The 24,780-nt window shown below is 35.9% G+C and overlaps 1 protein-coding gene across 38 annotated transcripts in view; it reads left to right on the top strand.

The window, feature by feature from the left end:
• The window catches only part of SNX14 (sorting nexin 14), a 92,692-nt gene that overhangs the window by 45,709 nt on the left and 22,203 nt on the right, over window positions 1–24,780 (top strand). For 16 of the 38 annotated variants that reach the window (XR_010158099.1, XR_010158096.1, XR_010158098.1 and 13 more), the window contains 12 exons: window positions 3,008–3,164; window positions 4,507–4,582; window positions 5,330–5,374; window positions 5,483–5,563; window positions 5,654–5,768; window positions 9,129–9,284; window positions 9,583–9,707; window positions 10,844–10,902; window positions 15,955–16,087; window positions 19,092–19,293; window positions 22,612–22,695; window positions 24,530–24,630. Coding sequence is in view for 30 of the 38 variants with exons in the window: in XM_054686131.2 (XP_054542106.1) it covers window positions 3,008–3,164; window positions 4,507–4,582; window positions 5,330–5,374; window positions 5,483–5,563; window positions 5,654–5,768; window positions 9,129–9,284; window positions 9,583–9,707; window positions 10,844–10,902; window positions 15,955–16,087; window positions 19,092–19,293; window positions 22,612–22,695; window positions 24,530–24,630 (1,334 nt within the window). In the remaining 8 variants the exon portion in view is untranslated. The other 22 variants (XR_010158095.1, XR_010158094.1, XR_010158097.1 and 19 more) reach the window with 3 other exon arrangements.

The raw sequence follows: 24,780 nt of genomic DNA, 5'->3' as shown, positions 1-24,780 counted from the left end.
GACACTGGGATTTTCAGCAAGGGAACGTGAGGCATTTATTGCTAACAAGGAGAACAGGCAGCTAATGCTTACGACCTGAATTCCCCAGTGGCATACAAGCAAGGGTTTTTAGACTTGGGGTAAATTTCAAGAAAGCAAAATTACATGTAAAATTGTAAGTCAGTACATGAAGGGTTATACATGGGTTGACTCAGAAAGCGGGGATATCTTGAAGTGAGTGAGGGCTTACAAGTGACAGGTGGATTCAGAGAGTCTTTGGTTTGCATTGGTTAAGAAAGCAAGGCTTTGTCTAAAAACCTGGGGTTAGCAGAAAGGAATGTTAAGGCTTGGCCTGTGGGTGTAACTCTCTCCAGGCCCCTCAGGAAGAAATTTAGAACAAAGAACGGTGGTTAGAGTTCAGTCCTCAATTCCTCCTTGAGGTCTACATGACAGTGGTTGGCATTTTCTATCTAATGGGGGTCCAGGTTTCTGAAAAATAATTCAAAGATATATGTTATAATTTTATCTTTAGTTTCTGTAGGGAACCAAACATCTTGTGACTCTGGCCTACTTGGGGCAATTGTTTATGTTATTATTTTCTTGTTTAGCAGGTTATTCACTCACTTTCCTAATTGCTGGTTGTAGGGCTAGCTTAGGTGCCTGCAATTTCCCTTGGGACTCACTCATAAGTTTTTTCTTTATTTTCATGCTGGGGGTCCTAGCAGGCCCCTAAGAGGGATTGCTGCTCCATCTCAGTACTCACACTGTTGCAATGCATATAATGCCTTTTTTTTGTGTATGAATATGCTTGCATGCTATTTCAATAAAAACAGAAGGAAATAGTTCTAAAATAAATGCTATTGAATTAGGGTTAAGATTCCCAACACAGACTCCATGATTTGAAAACTCTGCACAGAATGCAGAAAGGGAAAAGCATCACTTGCCTTTCCACTTAGTCTTTTGAGGTCTATAAAAAGGAGACAATACTATTAATTTTACATTTGAAAATACTAGTTATTGCCAGGCCTAAAAAAAAACTTTGCTAACGTAACTTTTGTCATCAGTATTTATTAAGAAATCTATCCTTTCATGGGTTTCTACTTTAAATAGTTTTATATTTCCTATGTCCTCTGCATGGGGCAGAAGATCCAGAGCTTAACCAGTGAAGCCATATTCTATTGTGAACACAAGTTCTCTGAAAAGGAATTTGAGAGTAAAGAGACTTTGTTTCAGGGAACAGTTTGCAAACCAGGAAAACATAGCCTTCAGTGTGAAACAAGGCTGCATTCCAGAGAACAAAGAGTTCTGGTTTCATAGCAAAAGTTCCTTCCCAGGTTCTCAATCAGGCCTGTTTATGCAGATGAAGGATTAAAATCTGATTGGTCAGTGCAGCTGAGTTCTGATTGGTTGATACAGCTGAATGCTGATTGGCTGGGACAGGTGAGCTTATATTGGTTGGTTTAGGTGAGCCCTGATTGATTGGTTTCCAGGCCCCAAACCAGGAATCTGACAGATGTTTCTTTGAAATGGCTTCTAGCGGGAGGGAGTTTCCAGCCACAGTTCCTCTTGGCTCCCAACAGCAGGAACTGGTTTTGCTTGATTGTAGAAAGGGAGGTCGTACGAAAAAGTTTCATAGCATCTTTCTGAGAACACAGAGTATATAACTGCTTCCTCACGAGCTATGGTGGCCTGGATCTATTTTAAATTTCAATTTCTCAGCTAGGGGGAGTCCATTTTGTCTGAGGGCTGAGGGCATATTTTGATAGTGTAAGTGCTTTAAAAGGTTACTTGGATGTGAAAGCAGATGCAATTAAAGAATTTTGAGGCCAGGCGCAGTGGCTCATGCCTGTAATCCCAGCACTTTGGGAGGCCGAAGTGGGTGGATCACATGAAGTCAGGAGTTCCAGACCAGCCTGGCCAACATGGTGAAACCCCGTCTCTACAAAAAATATAAAAATTAGCTGGAGGTGGTGGCCGGTGCCTGTAATCCCAGCTACTCGGGAGGCTGAGGTAGAATTGCCTGAACCTGGGAGGTGGAGGTTGCAGTGAACTGAGATCATGCCATTGCGTTCCAGCCTGGGGGATAAGAGAGAAACTGCCTCAAAAAAAAAAAAAAGAATTTTGAGGCCTATAATCCCAGCAATTTGGGAGGCCAGAGTGAGCAGATTGCTTCAGTTCAGAAGTTTGAGACCAGCCTGGGCAACATGACAAAACCCCATCTCCACAAAAAATACAAAAATTAGCCGGGCACAGGAGTACCCGCCTGTGGGCCCAGCTACTCTGGAGGCTCAAGTGGGAGGATCACTTGAGCCAAGGAGGTCGAGGCTACAGTGAGCTGAGATCACACCAGTGCATACCTCCAGCCTGGGTGACGGAGCGAGACCTTGTCTCAAAATAATAATGATAATAATAATAATTTTGAGTAAGATAGTTTTTGCTTTTGGAGAGGAGAAAGAAGATACAGGATTTGGCAACAAAAGCCTTATGTGTGCTAGAAGTTGTAAAAGTTGTTTTCTCTAATTTTTTCCACTTAATCATTTGCTATTATTTTATATAACTTGTAGAGACGTAAGTTTAAATTCTTGTTTGCAAAGGGTTCATTTATCAATTTATTGCAAACTAAGCAGGCTTCTAATAAAGAATGCACATTGAAAAGAGGCTAGGAAAGGAATGACTTCGTTACATATTTTTTTGGGAAACATCTCCATTCACTGCAACCTTGCAACCTCCGCCTCCTGGGTTCAAGCAATTCTTCTGCCTCAGCCTCTTGAGTAGCTGGGACTACAGTCGTGTGCCCCCATGCCTGGCTAATTTTATATTTTTTGTAGAGATGGGATTGCGCCATGTTGGCCAGGCTGGTCTTGAACTCCTGGCCTCAAGCGATTTGCCTGCCTCGGCCTCACAAAGTGCTGGGATTACAGGCATGAGCCACCACGCCCAGCCCATGCTCTTCTATTTGTTAGTGGAAATGACCGAAATTATTTAATGTCACTTAACTTGTTTCAATATTTATCTTTAATCTCTATAGTAAAAAATACAGAGTTTTTACAGCAAGCTGCTTTAGAAGAATATGGTCCAGAGCTTCATGTTGCTTTGAGAAGTCGAAGAGATGAATTGCACTATTTAAGGAAACTTACTGAACTGCTTTTTCCTTATATTTTGCCTCCTAAAGCAACAGACTGCAGGTATAAAAAGACTAGACAATATAATAGTATTTGCATAACATGCCATATGTATATTGCTATTTTTGGTTATGATAGGCATATGCTAAAATTTGAGGTTAGCCTATGAATAGCTTTTCATTTGAAAAAATTTATTAAGTTATTAATATATAATTTATTAATTATGGTCTTAAAATGCCAATTTAAGTGCTATTTGTGGTGTGTTGTGTAGCTTAGAATTTTTCTTTAAAACTGATCTTGGACATAAAATATAAATATGAATAAAATTAATTTTTTTATGCCATTATATTTTATTTCATTGGTGTTCCCCTTTAAAGACATGCACATTATAACTATAATAGGCAGAAACATTTGAACAAACTATATAGATGAGTTTATGTTTCAAGGTATCCAGCTGGGAAAAAGAATTGGAGGTCATCTAGTCTGTTCTCCCTTTTTCTGGCTGGAGCATGTTTAGATTATTCCATAAGTTACCTTGTTACTCTTACCCTAATAACCCTTAGAGGAGTAACCATGGCTTATTTTTAGTGATATTTAAAGTGATGTACTTTAAATACTATTTTTTGTTTAAAATTTTTATGTGGTTCTTAAAAATATTTTAATATTTTGATTACATGATTTTTATACTAGTTTATAATAGTAAATATGATTATAAGGTAATTACATTAAACATTAATTTAAATATATATTAAACATTTAAGTATTCTTAGATAGAAAGTATTTTCTTTTTTTTTTTTTTTTTTTTAATTATTTTTGAGACAGAGTCTTGCTCTGTTGCCCAGGCTAGAGTTCAGTGGTGTGATCTCGGCTCACTGCAACCTCTGCCTGCCGGATTCAAGTGATTCTCCTGCATCAGCCTCCCTATTAGCTGGGATTACAGGCATGCACCATCATGCCCAGCTAATTTTTGTATTTTTAGTAGAGACGGGGTTTCATCATGTTGGCCAGGCTGGTCTTGAACTCCTGACCTTGTGATCCTCCTGCCTCGGCCACCCAAAGTTCTGGGATTACAGGCATGAGCCACCCCACCCGGCCGATAGAGAGTTTTTCCTAATGTCCCCCAAGTTCCTCCTGTTAAGGGAATACTTTTTCTTCTCTTAAGTAATATTCTATTTTAGCCAAGTAAGAACTCTAACTCTTTGCTATTCAACGTGTGGTCTGCAAACCAGTAGCATGAACATTGGTTGAGAGTTTGTTAGAAATGCAGAATTTTAGGGCCTAACCAAGACCTACTGAATTATAGTCTCCATTTTAACAAGATCCTTAGGTAATTCATATGCACTTGAAAGTTAAGAACTAATATAAATCACTAAATATAAACAATTATTATTATTTCTTTTTCCAGATCTCTGACCTTACTTATAAGAGAGATTCTGTCTGGCTCTGTGTTCCTTCCTTCTTTGGATTTCCTAGCTGATCCAGTAAGACTTAAGATTTTTTTTTAAATTGTTACAAATTACACTTAATATAACATTTAGTATCTTAAACATTTTTATGTATATAGTCAGTGATACTGAAAACATTCATATTGTTGTGCAACCATCCCCATTCCCCATCTCCAGAACTCTTCATCTTATGAAATTGAAACTCTGCATCTGTTAACAATAACTCCTCATTCCTTCCTCCCTCCAGCCCCTGCTGGCAACCACCATTCTTTCTGTCTCCATGAATTTGACTACTCTGGGTATCACATATAAGTGGAATCATAAGTATTAGTCTTTTTGTGACTGGCTTATTTCGCTTAGCATAGTGTCTTCAAGGTTCATCCATGTTGTAGCACGTGTCAGAATTTCCTTCCTTTTCAAGGCTGAGTAATATTTCATTGTATGTGTATAACATGTTTTGCTTATCTGTTCATCCATTGATGGACACTTTGGATGCTTCTACCTTTGATCCAGTGAGATTTTGAAGAAACAAGAATGATTTAGAAATATTTTAAATGCCAAAATCAGAATAGCTTTTATTTGCCCATTTTCACAAAGGTTAAGAACCTGTTTTGTAGATGTAAAAAAACTCCTGCTGTAATACATATGTGCAGATTTTTTGCCACTGCTCCATTTATTTTTTCATTTTTCTAGAAACTTACATAATATGATACAAGTTATGAGAATTCTGGGGAGAATACAGTAGTGGAATTATTTTGACTTATGTTTATTATTTTCCACTAGGATACTGTGAATCATTTGCTTATCATCTTCATAGATGACAGTCCAGTGAGTATTGAATATATTAGAAAACACTTCAGATTGCATTGAATTTTGATTTTGTATGTCAAATCAAGTGGGAATTTTACTGAGTTAATAATTCTTTTTCTTTCAAAGCCTGAAAAAGCAACTGAACCGGCTTCTCCTTTGGTTCCATTCTTGCAGAAATTTGCAGAACCTAGAAATAAAAAGCCATCTGTAAGAATTTTCAGCAATAACACCTTTTTGATATAAACAATTTTAGAACTCATTTATATAGCTTAAACTTAATCTTTCTCTTATATCAAGGTGCTGAAGTTAGAATTGAAGCAAATCAGAGAGCAACAAGATCTTTTATTTCGTTTTATGAACTTTCTGAAACAAGAAGGCGCAGTGCACGTGTTGCAGTTTTGTTTGACTGTGGGTGAGGCTTACCTGTGTATTTTACGAAAGTAATTTTTAAACCTTTTAATGTATTTGAATATTTTAAATCAGATCTGATGTTGTGGTACCCATCTATCATTGTACTAAATTTCGTATACTCGATTTCCTTTTTTTTTTTTTTTTTTTTTTTGTTTGAGGCGGAATTTCACTCTCGTTGCCCAGGCTGGAGTGCAATGGTGTGATCTCGGCTCACCGCAACCTCCGCCTCCCGGGTCCAAGTGATTCTCCTGCCTCAGTCTCCCGAGTAGCTGGGATTACAGGCATGTGCCACCACCCCAGCTAATTTTGTATTTTTAGTAGAGATGGGGTTTCTCCATGTTGGTCAGGCTGGTCTTGAATTCCCGACCTCAGGTGATCCACCCACCTCAGCCTCCCAAAGTGCTGGGGTTACAGGCGTGAGCCACTGTGCCCGGCCATATACTTGATTTTCTAAGAGCATCTGTGGGTTTCTCTCAAGTGCCCACTTCTTTCCAGATTGGGAAATAATCTGTCACTAACTTCATTCAAATCCTAGTAGCAGAAAAAAAAAAACTACTAAAAGTACAGTATAATGAAAATATATTAAAAACCCAAACTGTAGCCCATGTCAATATCACTTTTTTCAGTTTTTGTAAAGGATTGTTTTGATTAAATTATCAAATATAAGAATGCCTCATTTTAATTATAAGCTCTGTAGCATTATAGATTATTGGATTTATAAGAAACTTTATAGACTGAAAATATTGTTTTTAATGCATTTAATTTCTTTTTAAAATATAACTTTAAAAATGAGGTATAATTTATATAGTGAAACACATGGAATTTAAATGTATAGTTTGATCAGTTTTGCATGTATGTACATCCACATAACCTGCATCTTTATCAAGATCTAGAGCATTTATTTCCATCAGCCCAGAAAATTCCCTTAGGATCCTTCCCAAGAGATCCACTCTTTCCCCTACTCCTGCCAAAGCAATCGCTGGTCTCATTTCTCTCAGCACAGATTAGTTTTGCCTGTATAATTTTTTTTTATATAAATTGAATCACATAATATGTACTCCTTTGTGCCTAGCTTCCTTCACTCAGGATAATGCTTTTTAAAGTTCATGTATGTTTTTGTCTAAATAAGTAGTTTGGGCAAGGCGCAGTGGCTCATGCTTACAATCCCAGCACTTCGGGAGGCCGAGGCAGGTGGATCACTTGAAGTCAGGAGTTCGAGACCAACCTGGGCAACATAGTGAAACCCTGTCTCGACAAAAATACAAAAATCAGCTGGGCGTGTTGGCTCATGCCTGTAATCGCAGCTACTCAGGAGGCTGAGGCAGGAGAATTGTTTGAACTTGAGAGGTGGAGGTTGCAGTGAGCCGAGATCATGCCACTGCACTCCAGCCTGGGAGACAGAGTGAGACTCTGTCTCAAAAATAAATAAATAAATATGTAGTTTGTTCTTTGCTGAGTGGTATTCCATTGTATGAATACATATATCTTTTAAACTTCATTATTAGGTGCAGACACATTTAAGATTGTTATATCTTCTTAATGAATTTATTCTTTTATCATTATAAAATGCTCATCTTTTATCTTTGGTAATTTTTATTCTTGAAGTCTACTTTGTCTGATGTTAATATAGCCACATCATCTTTCTTTATATTTGAGTGTTCATTTGTATATCTTTTTCTATCTGATTGAAATGTTTAATGTATTTCTAGTAAGCAGCACATAGTTGCTCTCACTTTAAAAAAACCTAATTTAGTAATCTTTGCTTTTTAATTGGTATCTGTAGTACATTTACACTTGATATATTTATTATGTGTTTATTGTTAGGCCTTACATCTTGGTGTTTGTTTTATATTTGTCCTGTATATTCTTTGCCTTTCTTTTTCTCCTTTGCTGCCCTTCTTGAGGTTATTTTTTAGTATTTTATCTTTCCTATTTTTTTGAGTGTGTTCTGTTACTTTTTTGATTGATCAGAGATTTTTTTTTTCATTTATCATAGTCCTAATTTAAAAACATTTTACTGCTTCAGGAGCAATGTAAGAACCTCAGTGTACTTCAGAGCATCCTCTCCTGCCTATTGTGCTCCTGTTGTCATGTATTTTAATTCTGCATAGGCTATAAAACCACAGTACATTATTTCTTCACTAGTCATCAGGCTTCTACACATGTGTGGAATGCACACACACATTCATTTTTAAAGGTTCTTACAATTATTGGCATATTTACTGTCCCGGTGCTCTTCATTTCTTTCTGCAGAACCAGGTTTCTAATATTGTTTCTTTCTGCTGAAAGAAATCATTTTCACAGTTCTTAAAATACAAATATGCTGGAGATAAATTTTCTTAGCTTTTGTGTGTCTGAAAAGATGGCATGATCATGGCTCACGAAATACAGCCTCAACTTCCTGAGCTCAATCATCCTCTTGCCTCAGCCTTCGAAGTAGCTGGGACTACAGGTGAACACCACCATGCCTGGCTAATTTCTTTGTAGAGACTGAGTCTCACTATGTTGCCTAGGCTGGTCTTGAACTCCTGGGCTCAAGCGATCCTCCTGCCTCAGCCTCCCAAAGTGCTGGGATTACAGGCATAAGCCACCATACCTGACCTTTAATCAATTTTGAAAATTCCTGGCTGTCTTTTCAAATATCCTGCCCCATTTTCTCTTCTTTAACAACTCCAGTTATATGTATGTTAACTCATACAGGAATGGCAATTATATTCTATTGCCTCACAAATCTTATATCCTGTATTCCAGCTTTTTTTTTTAACTCCCTTTTTTCCCCTTTATGTTTCAGTTTGAATGATTAAGAAGTAAAAGGTAAACTCCTTATTAACACATCCTGAAATAAAAAGAAAAAGCAATTGGTATTTTGGCTATCGTAATACTACCATCTTTTATTTTGGAATAAACATTCATTTGTTCAAACTCAGTTCTGCCACTAGTTTGCAGCGTTCATGATAGAGAGAAATATTGTTTAAAAACATTGCTTGGGACTAAAAAAAGTCTTCATTTTTATTTTTATTTAGTAAATCAGATCTTAAAATAATAAAAGACTTTTGGTATAATAAATTCAATATTCTTTAAGGAAACTATTAGAAGTGTGTTTAGTGTTTTGAATTTTAGCAAAATTTGTATTGGTATTTATGTATTTACATATTTTCTATTAATGTATAAAAACTGGTTGATTGCATTTCTCTTTTATTGAGTAGTTATTTTATTCTCAAATATTTTTTAAAAACTTAGATGAATTAGATTGCTTCTAATTGCTGCTGTTGGTATTGGCTACAATTAGAATGGGACTGAAGCTTTTATGAATAATTTTATATTAAAATTATTTTTTCTTATTCATTCCCTCATTTGTTAGAGGAATTTAATGATAGAATTTTACGACCAGAATTATCAAATGATGAAATGCTGTCTCTTCATGAAGAATTGCAGAAGATTTATAAAACATACTGTTTGGATGAAAGTATTGACAAAATTAGATTTGATCCCTTCATTGTAGAAGAGATTCAAAGAAGTAAGTCAAAGATGATAAGAATGACTTATTTAGCACTCTTACAGTTTTTCCATTTATTTTCTGTTTATTATTGCAGTGGCTAGCTGCAGTACATGGGCAGCTATTATTCTATTTTACTAATGAGATGAAAGCTTTAAAGAAAAAACTTATTTATACTTTATGTATTTGTCAGAACTAGAGCTTGGTTGGTCTAATTTCTCAATCTAGTGTGTTTCAGTGGAGTTTCAGTAAAACGTTTTAGAACTGTATATATTTATGCTATTTATAAATAATTTCTACAGTAGAATTTTTTTAATAGTTGCTGAAGGCCCATACATAGATGTTGTGAAACTTCAAACTATGAGATGTCTTTTTGAAGCATATGAACATGTTCTTTCCCTTTTGGAGAATGTATTTACTCCTATGTTCTGCCATAGTGATGAGGTAAGTCAAAATATTAACCTTGTTTGAGGATTTTTATACATAATTTAATAGTAGCTTTGATATCATTAGATGAGTGATTCAAATAACAAAATAAATAGAAAAATAAAACAAGATTACTGGGCACAGTTGCTCACGCCTATAATCCCAGCTCTTTGGAAGGCTGAGATGGCTGAATCAATTGAGTTCAGGCATTCAAGACCAACCTGGCCAACATGGTGAAACTCCATCTCTACTAAAAATAGAAAAAATTAGCTGGGTGTGGTGGCACATGCCTGTAATCTCAGTTACTCAGGAGGCTGAGGCAGGAGAATAGCTTGAACCCAGAAGGCCAAGGTTGCAGTGAGCTGAGATCACACCACTACACTCAAGCCTGGGCCATAGAGCAAGACTCCGTCTCAGTAGAAAACAGAACAAGAAAACCAAGATTAAGAAAGTAAATATTCTTTTTCGCTATGTAATTAAGTGAAGATTAAAAAATAATTGCAAAGGCCGGGCGTGGTGGCTCAGGCCTGTAATCCCAGCACTTTGGGAGGCCGAGGCGGGCGGATCACAAGGTCAGGAGATCAAGACTGTCCTGGCTAACACATTGAAACCCCTTCTCTACTAAAAATACAAAAAACTAGCTGGCGTGGTGGCGGGCACCTGTAGTCCCAGCTACTTGGGAGGCTGAGGCAGGAGAATGGCATCAACCCGGGAGGCGGAGCTTGCAGTGAGCCGAGATCGCACCACTGCACTCCAGCCTGGGCAACAAAGCGAGACTCTGTCTCAAAATAAATAAATAAATGAATAAATAAAATAATAATTGCAAAAACAATTATCAATACCAAAACCTGTTTATAATTGTGTAAGTAGATAGATTGGGACCAAATAGGTCTGCCTGGTTTGCCATATGCCTGAGTGGCTTTGTAGTACTGCAGTGACGCAGAAATCTCATTGTATACACGTTATTTACAAACCTGTGGAAATCATCTGCATTTGCAATATTTTCATCCTTACCCTACTTGACCATGTCTGTATTCACTTGATTGAGATAGCTTTTTTTTTCCCCCAAAACTGGAAAGTAGTAAACTAAGGTAACATGTTTTAATGTTAATTGTAAGTGTAATAAATGATAATTATTATTTGTTATTTTAAAGTATTTCAGACAACTTTTAAGAGGTGCAGAATCACCAACACGCAATTCAAAATTGAACAGGTAGGTTGTATGTTTTGTTTTTGAACTTGCTGATGCCAGTCATTCTATGATAGCATCATTGTCTTTATTAGCTATTTTTCTGAATGAATATGTGGTTCCGTTGTTATATGAGTACACAAGGCATTTTACTAGTGAATTGTAGAACTGTATTCTATATGGTGATCTGAAAATGCCTGAAATTCTTTTAGAAAAATTTTAACAAGATACATAATGTGGCCTTGTTAATCTCATAATGAATATATATTAGTTTTTATTACCAGCTTTATTGGAGACTAGGGACTGAATGCATAAGTGGCATCCACAGATAACTCAGAATTAAACGTTTTAGAGAAAACTTTTTTTTAAGAGTGCTTACTGGGTACAAAAGTGGAGGGATGTTTCTTTCTTTCTTTTTTTTGGCTCTGGAAATCTAAGTGTACAGTTAAATGACCTAAAGAAAGGTAATAGAAGAGAAAATCTTTATCCATTTATAAACTGGATAATTAGTGTTCTAATTTGTGTTTGCAAGGTTACATGTACAAAATTGATACAGATATCAAATCTATAAATCTATTCTGTAGATTTATAGATTTGCTCTCAACACCTTCCAATAATAAAATGTAGACATAAAATATATGAATAAATATATGTTTTAAGTCACTTAATAGCAAATCAACAAAGCTATTCTGAATTTCCAATGAAAGAATGTTAATGGCCGGGCACGGTGGCTCACGCCTGTAATCCCAGCACTTTGTGAGGCCGAGACGTGGGGATCACTTGAGGTCAGGAGTTTGAGACCAGTCTGGCCAACGTGGTGAAACCCCATCTCTACTAAAAATACAAAAATTAGCTGGGCATGGTGGCACATGCCTGTAATTCCAGCTACTTGGGAGGCGAAGCAGAAGAATTGTTCGAGCCCAGGAGGTGGAGGTTGCAATGAGCCAAGATCGCGCTACTGCACTCCAGCCTGGGTGACAGAGCCAGACTGTTTCAAAAAAAAAAAAAAAAAGTTAAGAAACTCTTTTAACTTATTATATATAAGGTAAATGAATCATTTCATTTACCTTTCATTTTCATTTCTGATCATTTCATTTACCTAATATGTGTACAAAATTGACACAAACATCTAGACACCTTCCAATTTGAGCAAGTATCTAATAAACATAAATAAATTGGATATGTACTACAAAGAGAAAAGTAGATAAGTCAAGAAATGGGGCAATGTTTTAGATAGTTAGTACAAGGGAAAATGTGAAAACCTTAGCCACGAGGAGAATATATTGTATTTCTTGACGTAACCAAGTGTTATGGGAATAGATGTTTTTTTGAATGTTGAATATTAATTCTGATTTAATGCCTCAGTAGAAGTAGTATACATGTAATAACTTTTCTGAAAGGTAGAAATTCCTTTAGGATTATTTGCAAAAATACCACTTTGTAACTTTTTCCTAAAAATTTATGTTACAGCCGTGAAACTTAGACGTTGTTTAACAAAAATCATATTCATGCTATTTAAAATAGTGTTCTTTGCCCAGGCCACATGCCTTTTCTTGCATTTGAATTCTTTTCCAAGGAGTTTCCTCAAATGTACTGGCATACTTGAGAAGCAGGTAGAATTTATCCCTGTTTATAGACATAAGATGTTTGGAGTTTCATACCAGGACATGGAGCTAATGACATGCCCTTTTCTAGGACCATTTAAGGGGAAGTGGTTCTGTGACCTTAAAAGCCTGCTTTGGTAGATGGCCGGGCATGGTGGCTCACGCCTGTAATCCCAACAATTTGGGAGGCCGAGGCAGGCAGATCACCTCAGGTCAGGAGTTCAACACCAGCCTGGCCAACATGGTGAAACCCCGTCTCTGCTAAAAATACAAAAATTAGTCAAGTGTGATGGAACACACCTGTGATCCCAGCTACTTGGGAGACTGAGGCAGGAGAATCACTTAAACCCAGGAGGCAGAGGTTACAGTGAACTGAGACTGCACCACTGCACTCCAGCCTGGGCAACTAAGACTCCGCCTCAATTAAAATAAAATAAAATAAAATAAAATAAAATAAAAAGCTTGCTTCATGGTTAAATCTGAGTCAAGGTCATAACTTCAGAGATGAAAAGCCTTCTTGGCTACTTTTAGAACACTTGATTATTTTCAGCATATTAAGGTACTAATTTTGTTGGCTTTAAAATATAAAAAAGACAGGTTATATGGGTTCTTTTCATTCTGGATACTGATTATGACTTTTTAAAGTATGTTTTTCTTTATGGTGATCTGATTTTAATAGTTAACTATCAGTCTTGTCAGGACTCTGCTTCTGTGATACTTAATGATTTATTTACCTATATATAATAAGTTAAAAGAGTTTCTTAACATTCTTTCATTGGAAATTTAGAATAGCTTTGTTAATTTGCTATTACATGACTTAAATTACATAAAATATGTATTCATATATTTTATGTCTACGTTTTATATTTTCAAAGTAAAATTCTAATGCATATTATTTATCATGTTCTCTGTTTCATTGTATACTTAAAGTACAACTTTTGTTTTTTAATATTTAGAGATCTTTTGTTAACTGTGTTTCTTAGCTGAAAACATATTTTTTTACTCAACCTAAAAACGTGAAGCATAAATGATTCTGTCTAACATGAACACAAATTTAATGTTGGAAAATATGGGTTTGTTTTTTGTGCCAGGTTTTTGGTGGCTCAGTCTCTGCATACTTTCCACTGCATGAAAGAAATGGTATGCCTAAGGACAAAGAAAAGACAGAATTATTTCTGGATATTTAATTTCTAAGAACCTTTTTTAATTATGTAGAAAAAAGTCAGTTATTTCCTGATATATTTAATTTTTTTCCATGTCACCCAAGAGAAAACATATTTAATTTTTAAGAACCGTTTTTAGTAATGTAGACTTCATCCAAACACAAAAGACAGCTATGTGCGTTTATCTTACCTTTATCACCTTATTCATGAGGATTTCTTCCCTTTGCAAAAATGAATGTTATACACCTGTGTAACTTCTGAAGCTTTTAAATTTTGTTTTGTGTTCTAAAATGAAGTTTATATAATATCTGGGCTTTCTTTCTTTCCTCTCCTTATATAATTTCACATACCTGTTATTGCAGAGGTAGCCTAAGTTTGGATGATTTTCGGTAAGTCTTGAGCATGTGATTCTTTTCAGTATTAAATGTTTTTAGAAAGTACATTGTGAACAACCTAATACAAATAAAAAGGAAAAAAATGGAACACTGTGGTATTAACTGCCATTATATCCTAGTTATTTAGGATAATCTTTTAAAATGAATACCTACTTTTATTCTACATATCTCCTTTTTGAAATAGCATGATATGCCATCATAAAATAAAAATGTCCTGATACTTTAAAGATATTTTCATTATTTAATTTGTCAGTATCTTGTATTTTAAGGCTGTTGACTCATTTTTGTTCTTGTTAATTTTGCTAAATTAATTTTAGAATTATGTTTAAAGAACTTTTTTTAAAATAAGTATGATGTTTCTGCATTTCTGGGCATAATAATCATAAGTGAGAGTTTTTAGATTTCATATTTCAACAACCCCCATTGTTTTGTAGTATCCATGTTGTAGAGACTAGAATAAACTATCTAGAGTCTAGAGATTTTAAAAATATTTTGTTAACATTTTTATGTCTTGGGAAATGTTTTTTAAATCAAGGACAATTGTGTCTACAATTCTGGATTAAAAAAAACCCTAATTGTATGTTTGTTTAGATAAAATAATCTAGTTTAAGTACCCCTTTTACTGCTTACTACTTATTATTAGTGTTTTTCCAGAAGTTTGATTTAATTCTTGGATGTGTGTAAAATACACATTACTACATATTGGTGTATTTGAAACTTGATTAATTTTCTTTCTGTAATTGTATTATTTCAGTAGATAACTTAATTTTTCTCATAGGAGTAATAGCTATACACTTGAGCATTCAAAACAAACTTTCTCAGGTTTTAAAGTAGTCATTTTTATTTGGATATCTGTTGTAAGAGCAGTATTACATAGTGAACGTGACTTTATTTTATTTTATATATATTTTCTTGATGGAGCCTCACTCTGTTGCCCAGGCTGGAGTGCAGTGGCGCGATCTTGCGGGTCCAAGTGATTCTTCTGTGTCAGCCTTCCTAGTAGCTGGGATTACAGGTGTCTGCCACCTCGCCCGGCTAATTTTTGTATTTTTAGTACAGACGCAGTTTCGCCATGTTGGCCAGGCTGGTCTCGAACTCTTGACCTCAGGTCATCTGCCTGCCTTGGCCTTCCAAAGTGCTGAGATTACAAGTGTGAGCCACTGTGCCTGGCCTTGAGCATGACTTTTAAATTGGATAACAGTTACGGTTTTAATTGCTGAAACATTGGGTAGCAGGCTAACGGACATTTTTGCTACTTTTGGCTTATTTGTCTTGTTGCTTTTCAGCTATTTCTGCTTTCAGAAATTCAGCTTAAAAAAATGGCAAAACCAACATTTAATATTTATGGCAGAGCAGACTGCTTCCTTGGGCTACATTTGCTTTTATCCCTGTGCTCATTGCTAACCTTTCCCTTTGGCACTATTCTTTTTCTTAAAGTTCCATCTGAAAATGAAGTACTGAGAAAGTAATGGTTTAATGTTTTTTTTTTCTGTCGCATAATTTTAGTCCAGTTACTCTAAAGGGATGTTTTTGGTTTTGAACAGATCTTAAGCATTTTTTAACCTATTTTGAAATATTGTAATAAGAACTATATTCCACTAGGGGGCTCTCATCTTTTAAAAATTCTAATCCTGTTAATATTTTGAAGTTAATACTAGGTAAATTTTGAGTGTTTATAAATAAATATTGTCCCATTTATTCATCCACCAAATTTAAACTTTAAAGACTGTGTCATTTTTGACTTCTGAGATGTTGATACTTAATCTGTGTATGAAAACTCCAAAAGTTATGTTAGCTATACCTTTAGTTTATCATTTTCAAAACTGTTTTTCTTTTTTTTAATAATGGTTTTCAATAAACTAGACTGTTGCGATAATTTGCTATGTACTTGATACATTTTTGTTTAATATTCAGGAACACACAGAAAAGGGGAGAATCATTTGGAATCAGCAGAATAGGTAGCAAAATTAAAGGAGTATTCAAAAGTACCACAATGGAGGGAGCTATGTTGCCTAATTATGGTGTAGCTGAAGGTGAAGATGATTTTGTAAGTAAAATGTATCAATTTGATTTATTTATAACTTCAGACTTACTATAACATAAAAATTAGATATACTCATTATTTTCCTTTTTTTGGAGAATCTGTATTCTGTTTAATACTTTACCTTTATCTTCTTACTTCAGACTTCCTTTGTATTTCTCATTCTTTCATTAGTTGTGATAGTTTCATGACGTGAATCTAATTTTTAAAATTCCTGAGAACTGTGTTATTGCTTATTAAGGCAGAATAGTTCCTGTTAAGCTGAGATACTTCTAATAGTCAAGCAGTTTACCGTCTTTTGGTTAAGCTTCAAATTCTGATGTTACCTTTTTCCCACCATGTGCTCCAGGTATACAGAGTTGCTAATAGATGCTCTAACTCCTTGCTTACTTAAACTACAGTCTGTTGACAAGCAGCATTGGCATTACCTGGAAGCTTGTATAAATACAGAATCTCAGGCACTATCCTAGACTTACTGAATCAATTTGCATTTTAACAAGATTTCCAGTTGACTTATATAAACATTTTACTTACCATCCTATTTTATTTCTCTGTATCTTTGTCCTGCTTGAAATGCCCTTCATTTGTGTATTGACCTAGAAAATTCATAGGCATCCTTCAAAATGCAACTGTTCCCCATAAACCTTTACCCAAATCCCCAAGTTGAACTGAACATTTCCTCCTTTTGTGTCCGTGTTATATCGTATGTTAAAGCTTATACCATAATGTATTTCAAGTTACGTGTTATGATTGTCTTTCCTATCACATAGTCCCATAAAGGCAAGTATTGTCTCATTTGTACTTTTTATTTTTATTGAATAGAGATCTTGGATTCTCATTTTGCCTTTTAATGACCCTGGGCACTGGGGATGAAAAGATGATTAAGACGTAGACCTCGGCTTTAAGAAATTCACTAACGTGGGTATAAAAGGGGTGTTTGGTACTGATTGGATTGATGATGACCAAGAAGGAGGAAAGGTGGGGTGACAGGAGTAAACCCTTTTCTTTACCCCTTCCTTTTGACCTTTGTCCCATTGCCTTCATGTAAGGGTCACTGATTCTTCATAATAATTTAAATGGAATAAAATCTTATTTAAACCTTTTTTTATTAATTCAAATAAAGCCGTTTTTTAATGCCTTTATTTTTTCCCTGTAAGTGTGGGTAGTAATTTTTTTTTTGGTTTTTTTTTTTTTTTTTTTTGAGACGGAGTCTTGCTCTGTCACCCAGGCTGGAGTGCAATGGCACGATCTCAGCTCACTGCAACCTCCGCCTCCTGGGCTCCTGCCTCAGCCTCCTGAGTAGCTGGGATTGCAGGCGCCCGCCACCATGCCCAGCTAATTTTTGTGTTTTTTTTGGTAAGGATGGGGTTTCACCATGTTGGCCAGGCTGGTCTTGAACTCCTGACCTCGTGATCCACCCACCTGTAGTCCCAAAGTGTTGAGACTACAGGCGTGAACCACTGCACCCAGCCTTGGTGTGGGTAGTATTTTTATGCTGGGTGTGGTGGCTCATATTTGTAATCTCAGTACTTTGGGAAACTGAGGCAGGAGGATTGCTTGAGCCAAGGAGTTCAAGACCAGCCTGGGCAACATGGTGAGACCCTGTCTTTACAAAAATTAAAAAATTAGCTGGGTGTGATGGTGCCCAACTGTAGTCGTAGCTACTTGGGAGGATCACTTGAGCTCAGGAGGTCAAGGCTGCAGTGAGCCATGTTTGTGTCACTGTACTACAGCCTGGGTAACAGAATAAAAGCCTGTCTCAAAAAAAAAAACAAAAAAAAGTATGGATAGAAGAAAGTAGATCAGAGAAAGTCTTTTTCAAAATAATGTTTATGTTTTCTAATTTTAAGCGTATTCTCAGTTTTTTAATAATATAGAACAGTGGAAAAAATTTAAATGCCACGTACGTGCATATCTACCACCCAGAAACCGCTTCTATTAATAGTTTGGTGATTTTCTTTAAAAAAAAAAAAAAAAAAACTTTCCCTTTTCACCCCTGTAGACTACATTTTATATATAGTTTGCTATCTTTTTTCTATTCGATATCATAACAAAAGTATTTAACCGTGTTATTATGAACTTTTAAAACATAATTTTTTGTGGAAGAAGATGTATTTTTTATTTTTTGCCTTCCCAATTGCTTGATACACAAGTTGTACTTTAGCTTTAGGAATAGGAGGCTATCTTTAAAAAGCTGAGAGAGTTTGCTTTGTTTTATAGTGACCCAAGGAAGAAGGAAATTCTTGATTGGGATTAAAGATAGTAGTAACACAAAGTTGGAGAAGCAGGCAAACTAATGTTTAATACTATCAAGGGAAAACTCAGGGCAGTAAGGTGCTAACGCAGACTAAGATGATGCCATTTAGGATTTAGAAGACACTGTGCTAGTTCTAAGCCATGGGACCTTGGGGAATCCTCTTTGTCTTGTTTAGGAAGTTGAGGGAAAAGAGAAGTTTCCAGTTTCACTGCTGAGTGATCCTAAATTGGTTTGTGATCCTAAGATGGACATTTAGGATGTCTTATTGGAGACTTAGGAGACATTATCTTGAACTCCTGACCTCAGGTGATCCACCCACCTTGGCCTCCCAAAGTGCTGGGATTACAGGTGAAAGCCAATGCGCCCAGCCTGACATTATCTTTCAGAACCCTTGTTGTGATCATTTGGCAGCAGTGCCTACTTGCTCTGTGTTTCCCAGGCTAGTCTCAAACTCCTGAGCCCAAGCAATCCTCCCACCTCAGCCTCTGAAAGTGTTGGGATTATAGGCGCTGTCCCCGGCCTATTATATTTTCATATACAGATGATGTAAGAAAACTTGGAGTTGATGCTAGTAACTTGTTAGTTTTTAACTTTTTACCTTTACTTTTTCAGTAGAAAATTTAATATCACCTAGCTTTCAGGGTCTTAAAAATTATCAATTGATATGGGCATATTACTTTATACTTGTATCTCATATGCTGTAGTTCTAAAGGTATTGGGAATATTAAATTCATCCTGGTAATTTTTTTCCAGATTGAAGAAGGTATTGTTGTAATGGAAGATGATTCTCCAGTGGAGGCTGTGAGCACACCTAATACTCCCCGAAACCTTGCTGCATGGAAAATTAGCATTCCATATGTAGACTTTTTTGAGGATCCCTCCTCTGAAAGGAAAGAGAAAAAAGAAAGAATTCCTGTATTTTGTATTGATGTTGAAAGAAATGATAGGAGAGCAGGTAGGAAGCTTTCTGAGCACTTTTCTTAAAAGATGCCCATGAATGAGTCTGTTGTTATCAGGTATGATAAACATTTTGCCACTTCTAACTAACAAATATGGCTGCATATCCAAAAGAGAAGTGTCCAGAACAGAAAATTGAAAGAAAGCTTAGGATGTCCTAGGTTATCTTCATAGCAGTAACTAATTAACTAATTCAATCAACACTTATTGAGTGATGCCTGCTAGACACCTGACAGTCCATCAGGCATTCAATGTAATGTTCTTTTAATGGTTTTGTTGCCATCATTAGCCATTGCACTTACTTAATTGTCATTAATCCATATAGCACTGTATCAGGTATTATTCTAGTTTAATTAAGACAGCGTTTTCTCTCACCCATTTTGTGGGCTAATTAGAATTGATGAAAATATGGCCAGGCATGGTGGCTCACGCCTGTAATCGCAGTACTTTGGGAGGCCAAGGCAGGTGGATTACCTGAGGTCAGGAGTTTGAGACCCGCCTGGCCCACATGGCGAAACCCTATATCTACTAAAAATACAAAAATTAGCCACACGTCTTGGTGCGTGCCTGTAGTCCCGGCTACTCTGGAGGCTGAGGCATGAAGATCGCTTCAACCTGGGAGGCGGAGGTTGCAGTGAGTCGAGATCGTGTGACTGCACTCCAGCCTGGGAGAAAGAGTGAAACCCTGTCTCCAAAAAAAAAAGAACTGATGAAAATATGGTTAAAACTTTACAAGCTTCTTCATGTTTTGACATATTTTTTCTTTCGGTTATGTCAGGTATAGACTGTAATAGAGACCAGGGTTAACAGTATCTGTAGCAGGATAAACAGTCACCACTTTAAAGTCCTACTTGTAACTTGATAAAAAGAAATCGAATTAAAAAATAAAATAGTCACCACTTTGCACTTTTTCCAAGAAGTGGGGCAGTGAGTGTAACGAAAAGCACCACATTTAGAGAATAATGAACAGAAAATAAAGTTGAGCTCAGGAAGAGGGAGTTATGAGGAAAGAAGGAAAAAAAGTGGCAATGTTAGAAAGTGGTTTTGAGAGGATAACTAAGTAGTAGTGTGAAGATCAGTGCTAATTATTCTTACTTATTTTTCAAAAAGTATTAGGTTTTCTGATTTTCCTCAGAAGTTGATCCTGTTTCAAGAACATGAGACATAGGAATTGGGAGGGAAGAATGCCCAGAGTAGCTAGTTATAATTTTTCCTGTCATAACTAAATATCAGGCAGCATCTTATTCTGTCCAGGTCTTAGACCATACTGCCTGATTTTGCTGGAGTTGCTGTTCAGTCTTAGTAGTTGCTGTTCTTTCAGCATTCTGACAGGTGGACAGCTAAACCATTGTCAATAATAGAGTCAGATTTCCATTTCAAACTTAGTTTTGTTTGGAATATACTTTTGTTTTTGCTTTAGGACAACTATTTTTAATTTTTATGCTTTATCTTAAAAGGTTAATCATTTAACATAAATTATAATAGTTCATGGCTCAGTAATTCAAAAATAAAAACCAAAAAATCTTAAAACTTCTATTTTATTTTTTAATTTAATTTTTTTTTCTTTTTGAGAGAGGGTCTTGCTTTGTTGCCCAAGCTGGTGTGCAGTGGCATGACTGTGGCTCACTACAGCCTCAACTTCCCGGGTTCAAGTGATCCTCCCACTTCAGCCTCCTGAGTAGCTGGGACTATAGGTGCATGTCACCACGCCCAGCTAATTTTAAAATTTTTTTGTAGAGAAAGGGTCTCACTATGTTGCTGAGGCTGGTCTCAAACTCCTGGGCTCAAAGCGGTCTTCCTGCCTTGGCCTCCTAGAGTACTAGGATTACAGGTGTGAGTCACTGTGCTGGGCCAAAAGCTTGTATTTTAAAGATAATTTTTGTCAACAGTGCTGCAGACTTCTACTGTCAATGTAATGTGCTCTTAGAAACCATGATTATGAGGGAGAAAAAAGTATATCATTTAGTATATTGATTTTATACGGGTAACAAAATAACAATTTCAGCATTAAAAACCTAGCCTAAATATACTATGGATCTTTTAAGACCAGTGTTGAAGAAAACTACGATTTGCTTTATATGTTGTGATCAGGTTGGTTTTTTCTAAATAGAAAGAAGTGTTGTTTTGGATGATTGTGGTATTGGTTCACTCGATCTACTGCATTCTCAAATCTATGGTAGACTGATGTTAGATGTTAACAATAACAGTTAACATTTATGAGGTATTTACTCTGTGCTATGCACTGTACAGAAGTGCTTTATGTGGATTATTTTATGTGATAGACACAATTATTGTTATTCTACATCTAAGCACTGTAAGATACAGTGGTGTTATTTGTTCAAGGCCACATGGTAAATGGGGGCGGGGTTAACTGGGATTAGAACAGGCAGTCTGATTCCAGACTTCTCTTTAAACCATTACTATGTGCTGCCCAATTTAGTAGCCACTAGCTGCATGTGGTAATTAAAATCAAATTAAATTGTATTAAAATTTCAGTTCTTTAGTTGCATTAGCTACCTCTCAAGTACTCAGTGGCAACATGTGGCTAGTAGCTACTATATTAATGCAGATCCATGGAGCATCTTCGTAACTGCAGAAAGTTCTATTGGATAGTACTGCTCTATACTATATTAAATTAGGACAATATGGTAAATATTTGAGAAACCCCAAATCAATAAAAAAAACTTATGAAATACATCATTTTGGTGATATTTTAAAAATAATCATAATTGCATGATATTTTAAAGTTTCTGTCAGCTCTGATTCTGTTATAGAAAAAGTATATTTGAGATAACTTCATAAATAGATGAAATTTATCAGTCACTTCTAGGTAACTAAAATATGGGATAAAATGTGTTAATAATGTTATGCCAAAAATAACAAATTACAACTGTGGAATAATGTCCAGCTTTGTATTCTTTTTTCTTTTTCTTTTTTTTTTTTTTTTGAGACAGAGTCTCCCTCTGTTGCCCAGGCTGGAGTGCAGTGGCGCAATCTTGGCTTGCTGCAACCTCTGCCTCTTGGGTTCAAGCGATTCTCCTGCCTCAGCCTCCTGAGTAGCTGGGACTACAGATGCCTGCCACCACAGCTGGCTAATTTTTGTATTTTTAGTAGAAGCGGGATTTCACCATGTTGGCAAGACTGGCCTCGAACTCCTGACCTCAAATGATCCACCCACCTTGGCCTCCCAAAGTGCTGGGATTATAGGCGTGAGCCACCGTGTCTAGCCAGCTTTGTATTCTTAATGTTTTAAATATGGCATTCTTTTAGGTTTTGAAATTATTTGTTACTCAGTGTGTGTGTACTCAATTTACAGTTGGACACGAGCCTGAACATTGGTCTGTCTATAGAAGATATCTTGAATTCTATGTACTTGAATCAAAACTAACAGAATTTCATGGTATGTTATTCTTTTTGGATAAAACATTACATTTCAGCATTAGCATTCTTTAAAACTATGACACCAGATTAATTTTTTTATTTTAAGTAATTGAAATACAAGAAATACAACATTGATGCTTGTGTATACTTTCATTGATAATGGAAATGTACTGTTTATCTTCTTATTTTTATTTATCTGTATATTTAAAGTTCTTGCAATGTACATTTATGCTTTTTTTAAATAAAATCAAAATTTAAAAATAGCTATTTTAAAACTATATTTTAGAAAGCGTTCTCTATTTACTCTTTTTCATTCTTCCTGTCTCATCAATGTATTTATTTTGGTTAATATCAAGGATATAGTTATAAAGAATTTCCAGCTATTTTTTTTTGTATTTAGCTTGGTGAATTTTATTTGTGTGTTCTAAATCTTTTTATTTTAGAAAAGCTCTGTAGAGTGTCCCCTGATCCAAATTCAGGTTGGTTTTTATTGAGAAGGGTAAGGAACGTTCCTGTCCCTGCTGTAAGAGCAAAGCCTGTGATAAGGATGATTATTATAGGAAGATAAAGAATATAAGGTCCCACTCCATATTTTTGCATAGATTTTGAGTTTGTACTTGTGTTCAAATGGTTTTATCTTTCTCTCTACCAATCTGGTGCAGTACCATCCTCGTTCTTTCTCTGAAAACTACTTTTTTTGTTTAAGGCTGAGAGAAGACAATTTATCTCCATACTTTTCTTTTTTGATGCTAAAATTTCTAAAGCCAGCCCTATCTGAGAAAGCACATTCATGCTTGCTTCCTTCCTTCCTTCCTTCCCTTGTTTCCTTCCTTCATTTCCTTGTTTCCTTCCTTTCTTTCTTCCTTCGTTTCCTTGTTTCCTTCCTTTCTTCCTTCATTTCCTTGTTTCCTTCCTTCATTTCCTTATTTCCTTCCTTCCTTCGTTTCCTTGTTTCCCTCTTGTTGCTCAGGCTGGAGTGCAGTGGCACGATCTTGGCTCACCACAGAGATCTTGGCAACCTCTGCCTCCTGGGTTCAAGTGATTATCCTGCCTCAGACTCCCGAGTAGCTGGGATTATAGGCATGTGCCACCACACCCAGCTAATTTTGTATTTTTAGTAGAGACAGGGTTTCATCATGTTGGTGGCCTTTTTTTTTTTTTTTCTGAGGTGAGTCTCACTCTGTCACCCAGGCTATAGTGCAGTGGTGCGCTCTCAACTCCCAGCAACCTCCACCTCTCAGGTTCCAGCGATTCTCCTGCCTCAGCCTCCTAAGTAGCTGGGATTACAGGCATTTACCACCACACCTGGCTAATTTTTTTGTATTTTTAGTAGAGATGGGGTTTTATATCACGTTAGTCTTGAACTTCTGACCTCAAGTGATCTGCTCGCTGTGGCCTCTCAAAGTGCTGGGCTTACAGGTGTGAACCACTGCACCCAGCCTACATTGTGATTTTAAGCCATTTATATAGCATTGACAAAATGCTATCTTTTTTCCCTGTGAGAAATTAGTTATTTCTTTAGTAAGGTTTTGTCTAATAGAATCTCACCAATTTCAAAAAAATCTCATAATAATTTTTTGAAGCTGTTTTACTAGGATAGAAAGCCAAAAAATCTGTGTCAAACAGTGATTGTTACAAGAGTAATATTTTGTTTATCAGTAGACTCAAGTTCTTTGGTCTGGACTTCTGACTTGAAGCTCTCTGGTTTTGTGAAGATTTTCAAAGAGTAATGTCACATCTGTACAAGGCAGTATTGCTAATCTGAATGTGCCATAGTAAATTTTAAAACCTAATTTAAGGTTTTAAAAATAGTAGCAGAACACAGTAATAACTATAATATATACTAATTTCAGGTGCATTTCCTGATGCCCAGCTTCCTTCTAAGAGGATCATTGGCCCCAAAAATTATGAATTCTTAAAGTCAAAGAGGGAAGAGTTCCAAGAATATCTACAGGTATAACATCAACTGTATTAATTCCAAATGTTGCTAATCATAGCATTCTCTAATTTGTCTCTTTTTCTCTTGTGTATATGTTCTTTGGTTTATAAATACCTGTCCATGTAGATTTTAATTTAGAAAATATTTTTCCTTGTGAATTTTAGA

The sequence above is a fragment of the Pan troglodytes genome, chromosome 5 (assembly GCF_028858775.2).
Source record: "Pan troglodytes isolate AG18354 chromosome 5, NHGRI_mPanTro3-v2.0_pri, whole genome shotgun sequence".
Taxonomy (NCBI): Eukaryota; Metazoa; Chordata; class Mammalia; order Primates; family Hominidae; genus Pan; species Pan troglodytes.
This window is presented reverse-complemented; position numbering and strand designations above follow the sequence as displayed.